Source organism: Drosophila miranda, chromosome XL (assembly GCF_003369915.1).
Source record: "Drosophila miranda strain MSH22 chromosome XL, D.miranda_PacBio2.1, whole genome shotgun sequence".
Taxonomy (NCBI): domain Eukaryota; kingdom Metazoa; phylum Arthropoda; class Insecta; order Diptera; family Drosophilidae; genus Drosophila; species Drosophila miranda.
This window is the reverse complement of record NC_046673.1, coordinates 22,307,866-22,328,645: the sequence shown is the minus strand read 5'-3', so window position 1 is coordinate 22,328,645 and position 20,780 is coordinate 22,307,866. Positions and strand designations below refer to the sequence as shown.

At 46.6% G+C, this 20,780-nt stretch overlaps 1 protein-coding gene across 1 annotated transcript in view; it reads right to left on the bottom strand.

Annotated features, from left to right (window-relative positions):
- The window catches only part of LOC108154696 (low-density lipoprotein receptor-related protein 2), a 149,843-nt gene that overhangs the window by 24,178 nt on the left and 104,885 nt on the right, over positions 1–20,780 (bottom strand). Inside the window, exons 3-4 of the mRNA XM_017285049.2 lie at positions 1,101–1,292; positions 362–493 (exon numbers count right to left, since the gene is read on the bottom strand). Coding sequence (XP_017140538.1) covers positions 362–493; positions 1,101–1,292 — 324 coding nt within the window. The remainder of the gene's footprint in view (positions 1–361; positions 494–1,100; positions 1,293–20,780) is intronic.

Below are 20,780 nucleotides of genomic sequence, written 5' to 3'. Positions count from 1 at the left end.
TAAGCATGTGAATTTGTTGAAATTTGCATAAATAGAAATTGGTATAATAAAATGTAAACATTTTGCTAAGCAAATTGTTGGTCCTTTCCCGAGAACCGAGAAGGGAAAGGATTGGCTGCCTGTAACCAGCATGGGGACTGCAGCGAGGACGAGGATGAGCCGAGCTAACCTAACCAATATTTGTCGAGTCAACAAATTTACATTGAAAGCGAGAAAAGGCACGCTCCTTCAGCCATTCCCTCAGCCTTGACTCGGGATTGAATTTGGTTGTACGCGTACTTTTGGGGGGGACACCCCACACACATCCCGGACCGTGTGCACTCCTTGTATGTGTATGTGCATGTTTTGTGTGTGTACTTACTGCACTGCGCCTCATCCGACTTGTCCTCGCAGTCCTCGATCATGTCGCAGCGGTAGTGCGGGGGAATGCAGTACGTCTTGTTGAACACGTACTGTCCGCAGTTCAGTTGAGGCGTCTCGCACTCGGGCGGGGCTGAAACCGAAGATCAAATTGAATTAGGGTTCAAGAAATGCTAGACGTAAACGACCGGAAATTCGATAGTTCTAGAAAGTGCATATATGTATATGCCGAAAGGTAATCCAGTTTTATATCAGCCTCAACATCCACCTCGTTTCCTAGTCTCGCATTTGAGAACGAGGCAAATATTGAATATTCCGCTCATCCGAAAGTGCTGATCGGTGCTTTCGGGAATTGCGCAATCGTTTTACACAGTCCCGGGTGTCTTCTTTTGGAGTAACAACCAGATGAAAAACATTATAATAATTTCCTTCATCAAAATCGCACAAGCCGTTCAAGAGCGGACCGTAATGGTTAAGTTCCTCTGAATATACCTGGGAAAAAGTAGCTTAAAATGCTTGTTCCAAGCAGTCACCTGAAAAGTAGCTTGAACTGCTTTAAATATACCTTTTTTTACCGATTTTGGCTTTCGTTTTCTGAGAAGGCAATCTTTTGCCCCTCCCTGAATGCTCGAAATTTTCGTTAATTTCCTCTTAACTCTTTTTTTTTTTGCGGGCACATTCAACGAATTCATTGCATATCCGATTGTTAATTGGTAATTATTTTGTTGATGGACACTTACGACATGACTGCATCTCGTCCTCGCCGTCGTCGCAGTCCTTCTGGTAATTGCAGACCCAATGGTGCGAGATGCATTTCCCGTTGTTGCAGCGGAACAGGTCCGTGGGACAGTCCGCATTGCTAACGCCGCCGCCGCTGATGATGCCGTCCAGGGTGCCACCGCTGCTGGGGCTGCTACTGCTGAGGCTGCCACCTGAAAGGAATCCAGACAGAAGAGAGTGAGAGGAGTTTCAGAGATGTGAGATCCAGAATGCATTTCCTTTCCATTCTCTAGATTAAAGATGTCGAAGAATCCGCTTCAATTCTTCAGGAATCGGCATTCAGTTTCCCTAATGAAAAGGATAGCTACTCTCTGATTTCTGATTTCTGACTCATTAATCCTTTGAGTCAATGACACACTGACTTTATGGAACCATTGCATTCGGAATGGGCAAATGGAAATTGGAAATTGGAAATCGCTTTGGTCAGTTTGTCATTTGATTCAACCCGAAAGTCTGCTAATAACCCATGACGCTCACGGCTGGCTGTTGCGGCCGACTGCTGTGTGGCAGTAAACAAGCTGCCATGTGGCAGCTGCTGGCAGGCATTTGGGGGAGGGGCGGCTGCCGGTGGGGCAGACAACAAAAGACTGTCATAAAATGGCAGCTGCAAGGCGCTCGGGCCCTCAACTTTTGTGGCTGCCAAAGCCGCCATGGCTAATGGCCTTGTCACACACACACACACACACACACACAAACACTGACAGGCACACATGTACAGGTCACACACACACACACACACACACACACACATGCACATGGTAGAAGGCAGCAGAAGAAGAGACGTTAGAACGCGACCGGAAATGCTTAGCTGGGATTTCTTCTCGGTTGTGCCAGGACACGACAGCAGGAAAGGAAAGGAAAGGAACGGATGGGATGGGAAGGGAAGGGGGAGAAAGAATCGGAGAGGAACTGAGCTGAGCTGAGCGGAGAAAAGGTTGCAAGAACAGGGGAGCAGGATGGAGATGGGGATGGGGTTCTGGGGGCCTGGGCGCTGACAATGTCATTTGTTTCCGGCTACGTGCACTTTGCACGTGCCCAAGTTTTTGCGGCCAAAAATGCGCACAGCAAGTGACAAGGAGTAGGCATCCAGGGGGTAGAGGGGGAGAGGAAGAGAGATAGGGATAGACTGACTGTTGCAATGGCTTTTCTTTTACATTGCTCCGAAGCTCAGAAATTACACATTTCCGATCGCATAGGCAATTCATATTCACTCGATTCTCCCCTTAAGATATACTTGTCTATGGGAAAGATCGATTTGCAGGGTATTTGGTGCTTCGTCACTAGCTAGACCCACTCTGTCGTTGCCCTACTTTTAGTGGCCTTTGTTGGAAGCAGACCTTCATCGAACGCTGCTCCGAACAGAATCGGAACAACTGTATCGAGATGGGAAAAGCCAAAGCCAATCCTAAAAGCCTCGGCCTCAATTTTGAATCCAATCCTTAATAAAAGCTTATTTAACGCTTAATTGCCCAATGGCACGTAACATTTTGGCCAGAAATGTGTCTGGAATGGAGGGACAGATGGACAGAACATATCGTCATGATCATGATCAGCCCCTTCCGACGGTCTCGGATCATTGAACCAAGGCCCAAACTTCCTTCAGATGGAATCCTTGTCTTTGAAAACGAAATAGATTTGCATTCTCGTAATTGAATCGTCATGAACGAGGACTTCAAATGGACCATGGACTTGGAAATTACCGGTCAAAGGCTATTTCTTTGGGGAAATCACTTCAAAACTTAATAAGAACTAAGCTGCGAATGACCCCCTCGACGAGAGCCAATGATACTCCTTTAAAAGTGTCCCAACAAATCGATTCGGTGGGATTCGGTCTCAGCTCTCTCCAACAATCGAATCGCACGCCCAAAACGGCCTGAAAAAAGCAGTTTTCGTCGGATCCGCAAATTTCGGTTATTTTTTCTCGCTCACTCTCTATTTTGTGTGTTTGGTAGAACGAATGGTTCTAGCTTTCCTTCTGCCTGAAAAGAAGAACTTGTGCCTGGATTGTGACATCCAATATTGTGCCGCTCGTGCAAGGCTCTACTGTACAGTAAGTTAAACCTCAAAACCCCGCCAGCTGATCCTTCAAGGAATGAGTCTTTGGCTGACTATAACCTTCTGTTTTATTGGATCAATGGATTTCGAGGCAAGCCACAGAGCAGAGGCTTCATCCTTACCGCAGAGCAGGCAGTGTGTGGCACGACAGAGCACCGTTCATGGAGCGACAGTTGAGAGTGGTTTCGTGGTTTGGTCTGCCTTCTGCTCGGCTACACACACACACACACACACACGCACGCACCACAGATACCACACGCAAGCACTGCGCCACGCCCCCTCGCTGTCGGCCTGGGCTTTGGGCTCCAAACTTCAGGTCTAATTATGCATCTAATTAGTGAGTGCATTCTCCGTTTGGCAATTCATGCCGAAATTATTTTTGCCGCTTCTCTGGCGTAATAAAAGGCAAACCGCAGACGACAACCAACGCACCCCCCACCCAACCCACACCACGCCCTTCTGCCATCCCCCCCTCTGAAAACCCCCCTCGCAGCAGTTCGCAATTGAATTCAGAACATTTTAAGGACGGCATGCCTTGACACAAAACGAATCCACGAACCAAAAACCGAGTCATGTTTTATCACCGAGTATAACTCACATTTCTGGGGATTCCCATTTTAATTCACTTCGCACTGTCTCTCTCTCTCTCTCTCTCCCCCTCTAGCTGTGTGGGCTCCCAGAGACCTTTCATTGCATTATGTTGCACAAATAATAATAATAATTATGGAAATGCTAACGATGCGCTTTACAGACCTAGGCACAGTGGAACAAAACCCACGAATCGTGCTCGAAAAATATGTTTGAACAATGGCTTTTTGAAGAGCCTTGAGACTAGTTTGAAATAATTGATTTGTTTTTAGCCAGGAGCTAAGAATATGCCTCTAAATATGTTTGGACTCCGTTTGGGACTCCGTTTGGACTCCGATTGGGACTCCGTTGGGACTCCGCTTGGGCTCTGTTTGGACTCTGTTTGGGACTCCGTTTGGACTCCGTTTGGACTCCATTCGGACTCCGTTCTGACCCCATTTGAACCCAGCTAGTAGCCTTGCTTTTCTGCTCGTTAATAAGCAAACCTTTTCTGAGCTATTGATTTATTTCCAATAAATATTACATGAGCATTTGGGAACTTTTACACGCATTCATCATCACCCATTCCATTGTCCATCAAAGCCAAACAGGATCTGTTTTGGCCCTATATTATTCGTGTGGCAACATTCGACGGGTTTTCGGGATTGTTACGTGTTGTTTTCTGCTTTGTTGCGGGGCAAAATCGCTGCGGCTGCCGAAGAAAACCCGAAAACTCCTTCGTATTCGTCCGAAAACTTGTCTGGACGCAGCAGCCCAGATAATATATGTACATTGGTGGGGCAGGTGATGGGAGGATCGGGCGATATCAGGGGCAATGCCAGGCTCAGTCTTGGTCCGGGTTTCGGCAATGACGCCACTTGCGCCACCGGCGCCACCGTCACACCGCCACATCCCACGTCCAGCTTTAACTTTCGGAAATCCCCCTTCAACCGCGACAACATCAAAATGCACGTTATTAAGTATTACGTTGTTGGTGTTGGTTCTATTTGTTTTTACTGTTATGGGCCATGTTATGGCCTGTCCTGGCTGCCGGCCCTTCGCCCCCATCTTCGCCCCTTTCCGCCGCCGTTGCCGCCGCTCTCTTCTGGCAACAGTATCATCGGTTTTAAGAGCTTACAAAATATTTTGTAATTTTGTCACGTTTCAACTTTGGCGACGTCACTTAAAATTACATTTAACAGCAACAAAAAATACACTGAAGAGGAAATAATGTTTGTCTGCGATTTTCCTTTGCTTTTTCTGCGGGGTTCTGGGGGTTCGGGGGGGACTGGACTGCGGGTTAGTATCTCAAGAGTAGATGATGGATGGATTGATGGATGGCATCCTGGCATCCTCTCTTTGCCCCTCACGTGCCCCTTGGGCCCAATAAAGGGGCACCACAGGGACTCCACTCTGTTCCCTGGTCTAAATAGATCCTACAAATGTATGGTCTCATCTGCTGCATAATATGCTATCCGTTTTGCATATTCTATAACCCTATTCCTCAAGGGATATCCCTTTGATTTGCTGTTCGAATTTCGCATAACTGAACGGCCACACCCGAGATTTATTCACCTAATTAATAGGGATTGTGTAGCTGGAAAAGAGAAAATCGCCTCTTTTCTTCCATATCTCAACGCACAATTTCCAGTCACACTCCTGTGTGAAGAAATATCAACCAGAATGCAGAATCTTATCAATATTAATGTGACTTTTGACCAGAGGTTTTAATTTTCTGGGGTCCTTGGAAAAAGTTCTGCCATACTGCCATGTGTGTCCCCCCCAAGATTCTTCGGCTTTGGCTGTTTTTTCCAACACTGGCAGCTGTTTGTATTGTATGAAGGCTAGGAATGGAAACACCTTGGGCTAGAGCTTTGAAAAAAGTGTGTTGTTGACCAAATGAAACTGTAATTTAAACCTTAATCGCTTCAAACGAACTGCTGCCCCTTCTGTAGGTCTACAATTCCGAGTCCTATTGACATAATGTACCGCTTATGCCCATTACTCCTCTGCCTCCTAGGGAGCTATGGAGCCTCAGGGACAGGCAGATAAATCAATGATTGGGAGCTGGGATTTGAATCAAAGTATTCATTGAATCTATCCCTTCAAATAGTGCCATTACCATCTCTGATACTGTCGTTGCCCATGGCCAGGGCTGGGCTCAAGGGGCAAGCGAGGCCACCAAAAAGTGCAAGCCGCATTCAGATGTCCTTTGGGGGGCTTTTCCGCTTTCTCTGTGTCTGTGTCTGTGTCTGTCTCTGTCTGGCCTTTTTCATACATTTATTACCATGAATTTCCATTACTCACTTTAAGGGAGAGTGGGGGGCGTTATGGCCATGTACAAAACCCGTATGGAGAGCAGAGGAGGTAAGGAATTCTCTTGGAGATTCATCAATGAATTTATCAGTTTTTATAGGCAATTTATTATTTATTGATGGCCATGCCAGCGCACCAGGACGCTGCCAGGGAGGACTGGAGCGCGAGGCACATACATATATACATATATCTATCTATCTCCTGCCGGCAAATACACTCGTACTTTCGAGTACAGCATACATTTTAAGGGCTAGACAACAGACAATAACTGGCAACAGCTTTTCAAACTCCAAACGGCTCCCCCTCTATCCCTCTATCCCTACTATCCATTTCGCTGTCTATCTCCGTCTGTCCATGCCTCTTATAGTGTTTTTTGTGTGGGCTTTTGAATAATGGCGACTGGCAGGCTGTTTGGTCATGTAGAGAGTGCATTTGGCAGTCCCAGAAAAGAGCCACAACCGAATGGAAAAAAAGGAAGCCACAATCGCCAGCGACGGGGGGAAAACTACAAAAGAAATGCAAAATAAACTTCGAAATACACTGATGGCAAAGGTATACAAAATAGAGGAAGAAAAGATCTCTTGAAGTCAATAAATATTTTCAAAATATGAACCCAAAAGTTGTTTCAAATTTGCCTCAACATCAAATTAAAGAAAACTAACTTTTGATTACAAAAAAATACACATATAAACGGCCACAAACTCCTTTGGTACCCTCCACCATTTCGGCCTCTAGAGGCAAAAGTAATGCAAAAACGATGATGCCCCTAATGTCCATGGCATTTTTCGAGTCACGTATGCAATTTGTTTGCCTCTGATTTCAGGATTCAATTAGCAGGATTATAATTATATTTTCCGTTGTGTAACGACGATATTGATATTCAGATTGCGATACGAGTGATACGCAAATAACTGTTTGTTATTTGTTATAGGAAATGATTCAATTGTAGTTGGAAATGGTCAATAATAGCAAATCTTTGTTTTCTTGGGGATTTTACTGGTATCTTCTGGTATAATGTATCCCCCGTTCAGCATTCCGATCTCTTTAGTAGATGGAAAAGCAGTGCCACAAACGATGCCGCAGCGATCGATGACGGTGGGGCAGGCCAGGCCCCGCTTAGCCCCAGACTGCGGCACCGCCTCTGCCAGACCGTGATTTCGTACGTGATTCGATGGGGCAGCAGCTGGGACCGCGACAACAGCGAACAGTGTGTGATTAATTTATAATATTAAATGAATAATTAATTGCCCTGCAAAATGCGCCATAAAATGCATATTCCGGCATTAACTTATAAATAAATTCGTGACACTAAATCACATGACAAATTTTCCAGCATCGATTGTGATAAATTTCAAAGGGCCGCCGGCAGCAGCAGCAGCAGCAAAAAGCCTCAATGAAAATCCCCACCAATATACCAATATACCAATGTATACATATGTATTAATACATATTAAAAAGTACATAAATGTGTGTAAAAAAAGGAAGATTTTCAGGAGCAAAAGAAGCGTATATAATAGTAATTTATGTGCGCCTAGGTGCGCATTACAAATGGGAATAAATAATATATTTATGTGGCCAAAGACCAGGCTTCCAGCGCCAAAGAACAAAATAAATAAACCAAAAATGAAACAAGTGCGAGGGCCCTACTAGTCGGAGTAGGATCGACAATGGGATACCCGCGAATCGTGAAAAAGAGGGTACTTTATCGAGCATGAGATCCTAAATCAATAGACATACCATTTTCATGCCACAATTCGGAGAACATCGATCCCTAATCATCAAAAGGAATCACTTGGAGAAAAGTCTTGTATTTTATCTTCAATATTACCGCAATTATTATATAAAATTATACATTATATTATTACAATTTTGGTGGATTCTTCCGGCATATTTCGTGATTCTGGCTGCAGTAATGATCCAATCTTAATGCAGAGGTCTTTCTCTGTCGCACTACTTAAACCGTAATGCCCCCATTGTCCCTATAATACACCCCTGTTTACCAGTAACGGTATTACGAGCAAAGAGATAAATAAATATTGGCACAAAGAACAAAAAACAGACAATTGCCATGCCAAAAAAAAGACAAAAAAAGGTCAACGGCAAAACTCGCGACTTGAACAAATAAATAAAAATAAAATGGAAAATGGAAAAAGGACGAACAGAAAAAAAAAATGGTGAAAAGTGGTAGGGCGGCTGTTAAAAGAGGAGGGGGGTTGGGGGGGGGGGGGAGCAAAGAGATGCCGTTAATTATGCCACCAAAGTGAGATTCCTTTTTTAACGAGTAAATTATTATACGCTGTCATGCAAATAGTTGCAATAAAAAAAGGAAAGCACCCAAACACACACACACACATTAAAAGTGCATCCAGGCGCCAGAGCATGGCCATAAAAGAAAGGCTTGAAAGGTGACAGGGGCGAGTGGGCGAGTGGGCGGCGTCGGCGGACAGCTGGGATAATTGCATGCTCGAACCCAGACCAGACCCCAGCCCCAGCCCCAACCCCAACCCCAACCCCAACCCCAACCCCAACCCCCATCCCAAACAAGCCCACATCAAACCACTGACTGGAGTCTGCCGCTGCTGCTCGCGCTGCCACTGCCACGTTCTCGTCCTCGTCCTGGGACTCATTTGTATGCACACAGGCGGCCTATTATTTTTAGCGTTGACGTGGGCGGCGCCGCTGACGCTGCTGCTGCCGGCGCCTGCTGCCGGCGCCTGCTGCCGGCGCCCACCGAGCGTCTGTGAAGGGTTAATGCGACCGCCACAACAAGCCAATGGATGCGGATGTGTGGAAGAACAACGCTGACGGTGACGACGAAACGTACAGCGCCCAGACCGCGAGGGTAGCAAAAGAAGTTCCAGAGAGAAGAGAGAGAGCCAAAGGCTGTAACGGACAAGAGTTCAACTTTTGAGAGAAGGGCAAAAGAAGAAAGAATAAAAGTCTGTCAAAAGTCTATCCGGAGAAGGTGAGAGTCAATTGGAGCCCTCTTGAATGCTTTCGTTCAATACGAATCCTTGCTTCGAATCACTAAAACCCAAGTGCGAGCACTGCTGGCTCCAATCCAAGCAAAAGAGTGAGCGGGAAGGAAAAACCGAAATTTGTCGTGTTTTTGGGCTGTAAATGAACATATCTCAATGGATGTTGGAGCCATGGATGGTCAATGCATATGCCTTCCGTTCATAGCCTTTGGAGTTGCTGTGGTTGATGGAGATCTGAGAGAGATAGATCTGATCAATTATTTCAGACGTTTATTTCCATTACCCTCGAATGCTGTAGAGCCTGCCCTCGCTGTCGCCCGTCACGCCCACGCGATTTATATTTGATGACCTTACGCACATTCAATGAGCGAAAGACGACTGAAAAGCACTTCAAAGGACTGGACCGGGACCGGGACCAGGAGGAGCACAAGGACCTCGACCAGCGCACATATTAATAATAATCCCACCGATCCGCGTCACGGACACGACTTAAAAGCTCGCATAATTAATGGAGAGAAAGGGAGAGAAAAGGGAAACGAGTAAAATGTACCCAAAAGAATTCGGAAAACGTGAAAACGTGAAACCGAGATACCGAGATACCAAGATACCGAGGTGGTCTCCACTTAAGTGCAAATAACTGCCGGCTGGGAGGACATAGGTAAGTGAGAGACTTTTATCCTGATCTGCATCATCATAATCATCATCATCATCAGACAGTGGTGAAAGTACTAAACAATTGCGGCTTAATTTGTTTGTCAATGACTCTGTAAGGAGACAGCCAATAAGCGGAGGGTGCAGCAGGTGCGAGAAGCTACGTAGTTCGTGGCGAAAGGTGGCCGGAGGCAAGAGCATCGGCGCTACGTGCTGCTGGTGCAGCCGAGCAACTCTGAAAAGTGCCTCCATAAACACGTCTAACAACTACAGCAATAAACACGACATCCCGAGCAAAATTGGAACGATGGGTTGGCTGCGGCAGCCGAAGCCTGGGATACCCTTTTAGAGCCATCGGTTCTAGGGATTGGATGAGCAAAAGGCATTGTTTCCACGCAGGCTGGGACGTTCTGGGATGTATCCTTCTCTGTAGTGCAAAAATCCGTTCAAAAGAAGAAGCAAACCCTTGGCAAAGGGTATGGGAAGAAGGACACACGGCACCAGTTATGTGACACACGGGAGAAATTAATGCCTGCCAAAATACGCGCCAGAGCAGGCTGCTCTCCCCCCGCTGCTCTCCTCTGCCTGTCTGTCGCTCACTTCGGCACGTTCCCCAAACAGCCGCCGTAGGGATTGGGGCAGGAGGAGCAAGGCGGCGAGCCAAGGCCTCTCTGCGAATAACGTGTTAAAAGGAGAATGGCGCCAGCCAAAACAAAATCAAAGACAGAGAAAGACATAGAGAGAGAGAGAGAGAGGGAGATTTTCTACTCAGATTTGTTTTTCCCAGCCAAACAACTTTAATGTTGTATAAGACATCGTAGCGGCAGGGCGATAAACAGGGACATCTTCTCCGCTTGAAATTATATAGAGACAGTGGCGAGAATGAGGATGTAAAGGTACAAATAACGAAGTAAATGGAAATAAATGATGGGAAACAAATATGTCGGACGAGTGCTGGGGGCTCATGATGCCAGGTACACCGAATGGGATCCGAGGAGACATAAAAATAGACACTCCAAGGGCATGGGGATCCTCAAACAGCCGGACGGAAGCGTTTCCTTTCCGACCCCATAAAGTATATATGTTGATGCCTAGTTCCCCCAGACTCCCAAACTCTCCATATCTATCTGCTAAGCACTCTTCCTCGTGCAGTGTGCACCCTCTGCCGGAGGAGAGCGGGAGTTCTCCGACTTTATCGGTTTCCCACCGTTTGTTCCCATTGGATTAATGTTATTTGTAGTATGTAAAGTAAAGACTTAGTTAATTGCACGAACAGTTAAAGCCTCGTCCTGGGCCGTGCTGGGCGTCCTTTTTATCTGAATTTTCTGTTCTGCTCGTTCACTGTTTTTGTTCAAATTTAATGTTGAAACAAACAAAAAGGAATATTCCTCGCTTTTTTTGTATTTTTCCTTGGTCTTACTCCGCCGTTGTTGCTTTTCTGTTGTGGGTTTATTACGGCTTCGCTGGCAGCCGTTGTTCGCGAATATCCTTTTGTGCTGCCCAAAAAGACAATGGCACTGACTCCGTCCATACATATAGACGAGTGTATCCGAAAACACAACTGAATTCAGGGAAGCTGAAACTGAAACAACTTAAAGTGAGACAACGAATGGTCACAGGTCTTGGCCACAGGCCATAACGACTAATGACCCTCAGACGGTGACTGTTTCCTGTTTCCTGGGAAACGCAGATTCACTACGAGGATCAATCGTCACAGTCTTCAGTGTTTCCCCATAGAAGGGATAGAAGGTATCGATTGTTGTGGTCCCCTCGTGGGTGAAATCACTCGATATCCAATCAATCTGTGCGCCATACCACCACCTATTAGTGAGCGGGAGTTCTCTGTCATTCCACTTCCACTGCCACCTCCACCTCCACTCCAGTCCCTCTTTTAAGTACCTTCTCCTCCACATCGTGGCGCTGGTGCCGGCTCCGTTGTAACATTTGTCGCATTAATTTGAATTTGAAGCCCGTTCAAAATGAAATCACGCGCACTTTGTCCGAGAAGGAGGCAGTATGGTGGGGCACGAGTGGGCTGGGGGGGAGGACAGTATGGTGTGACCAGCCCTGATGTTGTTTATGGTGGCTGACGGCGCGAAATTAGCATTAGGCCAAAGGATGGCAAACAATTTCGCCAGCTTTTTGCGTCCGGACAATGGCCAGAGTACGGGAAAAGTGAAGGGCACGGCAGGACTACTGGAGGACCCTTCTCGAAGCCGCCGCGCTGCAGCATTATTGGAAAATGCAATTCGCCTTTTAATTGCCAGCAATTGATGATGGAAATCCTGCCGGAGGACCCAACGGGAAAAGTTTAAGGTTTAAATTCGCATTCAAACCGAGAAGGGAGAAGCCTGGACCCTGTTCCATGGACCCTGCACCCTTCACCCTGGATCCCGGATCCCGTGGGTGCCGTTGGTCTGGCCAAACCAAATGTGGAGCGGCTTTTGCCACTACCCCCACTTACGCGTAAATCATGATGGAGTTGTCACAGCCCCCGCCAGCCACGCCCCTCCTTTTAGCCACATGCCTGGACTCTGCTCGACTTTCGTTCTGTGTTGGCCATTCCTCGGCTCGGCCAGGGGGCCGGCGGTGTTAATAATCGATGACTGCAGCAATGTCAAATGCCCCTGGAGTGGGTGGCCCTGTGTAGTGGGCAGTGGCCACAGAGAGCAACTGTTGCCAGCGAGAGTCGCTCGTCGCTCGACGCTCGACGCTCGTTGTTCTGCGCTCGTCGCTCGCCACAGCGGTGGCCAGTGATTTAGGGTCAGCAGCACACGGCCAAAAATTCAATGCATTCGGCCGCAAAATACAAAATGTCTTCCAGTCTTCCCTTCCTTCCTTGCCTCCCTCCTTCCTTTCTTCCGTCTAGAACCAGTTGGCCTGGTTACCACGGGCTGGGGTGGGCCGGGGTTGCGGTGAAGTGAAGTGGAGTGGAGTGGATAGGGGAGCCCAACAACAATTACCAACGATTCCAAGAACAACAACAGCCGCGAGAACAAAGTGCACTGAAAGCTGCAGTGCCACAGAATGAAAGAACGAAAGAACGAGAATGAATGGCTAAAAAGAATGAATGAATGAGAGAGGAGCGAAGAATGGCTGAAGGGAAAAGGAAGGATAGGCGCGAAAAGAGGAGGAGCAAAAAGAAAAGTGCTAAAGTAAAGAAAAAAAGGAAGCGCTGACAAACACTCGAGTGAAGGTCGCCCCTCGAATACCCTCCCCTGCACTGAAAGAAAATCGAGTGCAATAGGGTTTTTGTTTTCCGTTTGTTTCTGTTTCTCCTTTCCTTTCTTTTGGTCACATTACCCTTTCTCTTTGCTGTGGCTCCTGTTTTCTATTCATTTATTTGTCCTGTCTGTTTTCCTTCATTTTTCATATTTCATTTTCATTATGCTTTCTGCCGGGTTCTTCTGTAATTCAATTATGAAATGCCTTAAATCCCTTCCCTATCCCTTATCCTTGGCCACGTAACTCCCTCTATTCCCGTACATTCTCCTCCAATCATTTACCTGTTGGGCCCCGAAATTCCCAAAAAACCCCTTTCAGAGTAGCTCTAGGAATGCACGAGTATGTGTGTGCTTGTGTGTGTGTGGGGGGGGGTTCGGGTTAGTGGTGTGGAAATATTAAATTCGCCACTTTGCCGCACCAAGCATTATTTTTCACTTCCGCCTCGGCGATGGCCTCCGATCACTCATCGAGGAGGGGGCCTTCCACCCCACCACCAAATGCCTGGCATTAATCTGGCAGCGGGGAGGCATGGCGAAAACACACTTGAATTTGGGGAGCCTGCTCGAAAACACTCGATGGATAGCCGCCGGACAGCGCGGGTTTTTAGCTTGCTTTCTCAAGGATCACAGCGGTCTTCTCCTTTGGACACTTTTGAATATATTTACCTGCAAAGAAAAGGGAATGCATATACGAGGTTTAGTAGAGATATTGATTCATTGAGGGGATAAATAGGAAAACATTTCAATTAAGTACGATCGATGTATTCACATTCAGTGGCAAAGGAGGATTTAATTCGATGTAAAAAGTATGATAATAGATGGTAGAATGCCTATAGGATAATGCCAGGATGAAATGGTAGATGGCGACCCATGATTGTGTACCCTTAATGGAACTAATGGGACGATCATCGCAGGCCACCATACCATTCCTGGCCCCCCCTCTTTCCCCATACTGAGGGTATGCTCTCTCTCTCTCTCTCTCTCTGTCTGTATCTCTGTCTCTCTGTAAAATCAATGGAATACCATTTGTCCCCTTGATATGCAAATGAAATTACTGTGCGGTTCGAGTTGGTCGGAACTTGTGGCAGCTCTTTTCGATTGTCAATTGCATGCCCGTCCGGCCGTCCGGCCCCAAATAAATAATAAGTGAAATGGAATACGGCTCAGAGCGGACTAAGGACTAAAAAGAATGCTTTAATTAAAAACAAATTATTGTTATGAATATTTTGTTGATGGCCAAATGAAATGGCCAAAACACACACACACACACACAAACAGGGAGAAAAGGGATTTACAGTCTGCTCTTTGGCCATTGTTTTCGTTATGGGCCATTGTTGCCTGTCGGAGATTTTTGGGCATCATAAAATATTCAAAACATTTAAGAAATTTTCTGTGACAATGGCAATCTTTTCCGCCCCCGCCATCCCTCCCCCTCTTCCTGTGTTACACAAAAACAATAACAGAATTTCACTTAAACTGCGCTTTTAGTGTTATTTCACGCAAATATATGTACACATACACACACACACACACATACACACATACACATACACATACACATACAAACGAATACAATTTGCATTCATTTGCAGCATCTTGTGGCCATTTATGAAATGTCACATCAAAAAAGGATGCAAAGATGCAGAGATGGAATTGAATTATTTGACAGCCGAAGAAATGACTTACAGAATTTATTAAAATACATATTTCAATTACTGCTGTGATTGCTGTGACGAAAGGACACCCACTTGAGACACTCGAAACTGATGGCATTTTATGGGGCATCGATTGCGGCTTTTGTCAGTGACATGCAAATATTTTTGTTCGATTAGAGTCCTCGCTTCCCTGTTATTAAGTATATACACTTTTAAGAAGAAGATTATCGAAGACTAGAGGGCAATGCCCTGCCGACCCCCGGCTCACTCGCTCTCCGACGACGGAGCCCAGAAAATTTCAACAAAATAAGTGACGAGTCCCACAGTATTTGGACACTATTCTGAAGACCTCAGAAACGCTCGGAAATAATCGGAATATTCCAGGTAATATCTACCCTTAAAACAACTCAGAGTCCCGTTGGACTAGGGCTGGAGAGGTCCGTTGAGGTCGATATTGGGACAGCAATCGGTTCATAAGCTTATGCTTATAATTTTGGTATTTCACACATACATACACACATGTGTAGATACTCGTATATCTTTATCTATAAATATGCAAGGAAATTGTGGTAAATACACACACACCAAAAGGAGACAGAGAGAAAGAGTGTGAAGGGGAATGAAACTGCCAGAAGCAGTTCATAAACTTTCAAGTAAATTGCAAACTTATGCACTTTGCCTGGCACCTTTCGGAGTTTGTTTGCATGCAAATGGTGCCCGAACCCGGACCCGGACCCGTACCCGGACCCGGACCGGGCTCCTGGTTGCACTCTAACCATGTTCGTAGCGTAGCCATCGTCTTTTCGAAAGTTTACTGACTAGTAGCTACTTTTCATATGTCGCTTCGTTTGTCATGCAATGCTCGGGGCGGACTGCTTTTCCTACCTTCTCGAATGACAATATCCCCCTGCCCTCAACGCCCCACCCCACACCCGTTGACTGCACTTCTATGCATAACATCATAATACGGCAACGATTCTATCTGAGCATATGAGCATTCTGTAAGCAAAACTAAATAGAAACATTAGCAAACGGTTTCTCCCAGCGATGTCTGCGGTGCCACCAGGGGTGCGCAATAAAAGTTAAGTTCCATTTGTGGCTTTACTGCAAATATGCCAAGGGAGCATAAAATGCAATAACAAAACTCAATTCGAGTCGACATTTTTATGCATATTTATGGGCAGGGCAAGAGCCAGAGTCAGAGCCGGAGCCAGTACTCCAGTACTCCGACTCGTAACAGTAACTGGGTTGAGTGAGGAGAGCACTGTAGAGCTGTGTAGAGCAGTGTACCTGCTCTATATTGAGCAAGACGTGACTTTGGGCAGGGCACATGCCCAACACTGTTAGATTGTTGGTTCAACACTGTCACTCGAGAGTACTCAATATTGCCAGACACTGCTGTATGGCAGTCACACTGCGCCCTATATCGCCAGACGCGACTGTGGCCCAACTGTTGCCCGCGAGTGTGAGGAGTGCCCGGTACTGTGCTGCTGTAAATGCTGTTACTCCTTGTTGACGCTGAAACAAACCCAATTTTACTTGAAATGCAAAAAGAGAGAGAGAGGGAGAGAGGCCAGCGATAAACGGCATAGAGAGCGGCAAGCGGGCGGGCGGTAGGGATTAGTGAGTGGAGCGAAGCAAAGAGATCCTTGACACAGAATGCACTGAGCGACGCGACGCGAGGCGACGCGACTGTTGCTGCTGTTGTTCTCGTTCTCCCGCTCTCCCGCGCTCTCGCTCTCCACGACAGGCAGTAGAGTGCGCGTGCGAGCGAGAAGCAAAGAAGAAACCATCAGCTTGCCCTCTTTGCTTGCCTTCTCTTTTGGAGAGCGTGAAATGAAAGGCAGGGAAGGGAAGTGCGGGGCGGTGCGGCAAATGAGTTTATTTATTATTTTCTTTTTTACGATGTCACACGCCAAACAACAACAAGTGCCACGGAGGGGCGACGGGTAGGGCGAAGGGACACGGCAGAAAAGTTAATAGCAAACGAAAGGCATTAAGGAAACAAGAAACAAGAAAAGCCCTTTGTACTCCGTTAGCCGATGCAGCTGATACCCTGCAAATCGATACATGTCCGTCATGGCATCCAAGAAGGCCCGCTTTATAAAATACCCTTTGGCAAGGGCATAGGAAAAACAGCAACAACAACGGGTAGAAAATTGAATTCAATTTTCTTGCATGGAAACGGTGGGGGGGGGGGGAGGGGTTCGGGGCTTTGCCCTGTTAGCCAGTGTTGGAAACAACACATTTCAGCCACCTCGACTCTGAGTCTCCGCCGGATGTGCGCCCATTATGTATGCGACACGCCACCCTCTGCACGCCGTGCTTCTCCGGCAGTGCAGGAATGCTGCCAAGCATTTGGTTACAGCACTAATAAGCATAGCTAATACTTTTACACTGGGGCACACTGCATCGCATCCGAACGCTTTCCAGGAACAATTCGAGGACCAGTCTCCGGGTCAGCTGTAGGTCAAGGAGATCTGGAGCCTCCAGAGAAGAAAGCCCTGATATTGGATCTATTGAAATGGTGTTGAAAGTTTTTTCTCTTGCATTTTGCAATTAGCATGCAAATATTTCGAATATAATTATTTCATGTTTAAATTAAATAAATTCCTACAAATCTTAAATCTTACAAATGAATTTTACAGTGTTTTATATTAAGATAAAACATGAGTATTCTTCAAAAGAAATTCAAAATTATTTTTAATACGTTTAGGTTTAAATTCATGTGAAATCCATTTAATTCGCTATTTTTTTTCAATTTAAAAACCGAAAATTTCACTTAAATATGTTTTTTTTCCTTTTGTTACGCCATTTTTCTGTCGGTGTAGGTTTATAATTTTGGATTATAATAAAAATAAATAAAAATGTTTTCAAGCAGTGCAATTTTATTTTCTCGTCGTCCAAGGTCTCGTTACTCGTTCTTTGGGCTATTAGTTATAATCATACGATTGCGTTTTGCCGAGTATTAAATTTCTTCCGCTTGAGGGGGATCTCCTTTCTATTCAGTCTTTCTTTAATTCAAGATTCACTCAACGACACCCAAATCCCCTGCCATAGCTGGAGTGACTGTTTCATGTATGTGCGATGTTATTTGCGGAGATCCGAGGATAAATGGCGAGGGGAACCAGCGGTAAGAGGGTGCTGTGCTACTGGCATTCGGACTAGAACCAGTCCAATAATCTCGAGGCTTTTCCTGGAGGCCCCTCTGCCACCTGCGGCCACATGCTCTCGCTGTAATCTCTTTTCGGCTCTCGCCAGGTTTTTGTTTTGTTAGTGCGGGGTTTGCATAGTAAAAATAATTGAAAATTCGCAAACAAACAACAACACCGCATGAAAAGCGCACTGGCTGTCTCTGTGGCTGTGGTTCTATGTGATTTCTATGTGAAATTTCATTTAACTTCAGGTTTCATTTGCTGGCCGTTTCGTCCATTCCCTCCAGGCTCCCAGATCCCGCTCCAGATGCCCTTCTCCAACCACTGAAACTACAGTGCGGGTGTGTGGCATATTATACTTCTAAGCAAACACCTGTGTGCCCCGTGGGCGTGGCAATTGTTAGAAGTCCATCCAGGTGCACGCTTTTTGTTGTTCTGTTTTTTTCAGATTGGAGCGCGCTTTTGAAATATTTATGCATGCAAATTAAGGCGAAAAAACGGAGGGAAACAAAAAACTGCACAAAAAAACAAAAAAAAACAAAACCGAATGGAAAATATAACGGTTTTGTGGAAATACAAAAATATGCAAACAAAGGATGAACAAAAACCAAATGTATTTATTTAGATAAGAAGTTTTAGAGATGAAAAGTGTTCGAAAATGTATCAATCTATACCCGCATGTGTGAACAGTGTACACACACACACACAGGGACACACACAGGGATACACATATACCACTATTAATATCCTGTTTGATGCGGGTTCCTTTTTAGCTCCATCTGCAGCACTCCCTCGACTAATTTACCAGCAAAAGATACTGATGGAAAATTAACTAGAGCACGCACACACCGCCACACACACACACACACACACACACATACATATACAACATAAAGTGCCACCCACCCACATGCTAAATGCTTGTCCAACTTTGGTTTTTGGTTCCATTTTGGGCGTTTTGGGTGGCTTTCGAGGCTTTCAACAAATCTTCTCAATCAATGGCTACGTGAGTGCCAATTACACACACACACTCGCCACTGGCACACGTGTGTGTGTGTGTGTGTATAAATAGTCAGAGTGACTAAGCATCTATGTATCTCCAAGAACACTTTCCCCCCCACTCCCACATCGAAAGTGATGATGGTAGTTTTGATTAGGCATTAAGCCTACACAGCCACACACCCATTCTCACACACACTCTCACAGGTGGGTGGTGGTGGAGGTGGTCCCGGGGGTGGGGTGGAGGGACACATAAATAAATTATGGAAATTAAACATGAAATTGTACAAAACCTCGACACGAATGCGACAGCCCAAAAGGAGAAGGCTTGCTGGTATGCGTGCGTGTGTGTGCACTGAAAGAAATTCCAGTGAATGAAAGCGATTGTTGAAATGAGGGAAAGATTTGTACTCGTGGACGTGTGGAAGGACAACCCCCTATCAGCCCATACGGCAGCCCCGTTCTATATCCCTAAATATATGGCCACACTGGCGCATCCCAAAGAAGGAGGCAAGTCCTGTTCGGGTTCTCCCACACGCAAGATCCCATGGGTATCCCAGTCAGATAGTTATAATCAAGTAGATCTAGATACAAATGTGTATCTGAGGAGACTGAAAAAGCTTTCTTCGAGTGTGCCGGCTTGAGGTGGCATCTTGGAGTCCCAGATAACGTTTGCAAATTGACGGAAGCAACACATTTGCAGGCAAAAGCAATCGGGGGGTCAAAGGGAGGGCCAAAGAGGAGAGGCAGCACTGCATCAACGACTGTTGCCAGAAGCCAAGAAAGAAAGGCATGCAAAGCAGCTGCCGTTCTCTCGGTCTCGTTCTCTGTCTCTGTCTCTGGGTCTGTCTCTGGGCATTCCCTCGACTCAATCTCCTGGTGACTGCTAACAACTTTGTCAATGTGGCAGCACATCTGTGACCAGGCAAACGTAGGCAGAGCTAGGCAGGAGAAGGGCACTACAAGGGCCTGCGTCCTCCACTTTACCTTTCTCCCCAGCTTCCAGCTTCCAGCTTCTTCATATTCTTGGTCTTCCGTTTGCTGGCCCTTTTCCTTGGCTGGCCCACAGAGGAGTTCTGTCAACGTGCTGACAGCAATGATGATGATGCTCCCAGCTCCACTCCGCACTCCGCACTCCCCACTCCCCACTCTTTCTATCTCTTTTCGCACCATGTTAACAATGCACGACAAAAGCGCATTAGAGGCATACATATGTGTGTGTGTGCCACTGCGGCTGCGGTGCTGCCCCATGGGAGTGAGAGTGGGGCTTGCCGGGGGGCTGCGGACCTTCGGCCCACATGTTGTGGGCTTGGGCGTGGGCATGGTCCGCTTGGTTGGCTGCATGCAGCATGTCGCAACGATTTGTTGCAAATTGTCACACACACACACACGCACACACGCACACAAAACAGTACATGATATGGGGCGGGTGGGAGGTTGAGGCATGAATGGGTTTGGGTTTGGGTTTGGGGCATTGCCACCTCGACTCTGTTGTTGCATTTAATTACGCGTGTCTGCGCGCCAAAGTTTACTTTGTCTCGTCATCACACACACACACACACACGCACAGGCGAGGTGCACGTGCAACGTGTGGCATGAAGTGTGTCTGTTTGACTTTATTAAACATGCGCCTGCCACCTCCTGCCGCCTGCACTCGCAGAATTTCTTTGTGCCTTTCCCGGACTCGCTCTGTTCTGTCCGTGAATCGATCTGCAGCCGTTAGGGGCGCCTCTAACCGCTCCACGCTCCAAGCGGACGTCCCAGCGAGGATGCAACAAATATTTCTCCATGTGCAGCACCCCCGACGACCGAGTCCGGACCTAGCCAAGAGCGGTGAGCGCCGACCGCCTTTGAGTGACAGCCTAGACTGGGGCCTTGTCCTGGCTCCTGCATTATCCTGCCCGCCTGTCCTGGGCACGTACAATTGAATGAAATTGCCTGCACAACAGTCTCCCGGTGCGGCAGGGGGCAAGGGTAGGGACAGGGGGGGACAGGGGGTGGACAGGGGGGGACAGGGACAATGTTGATGGGTAATGTGTT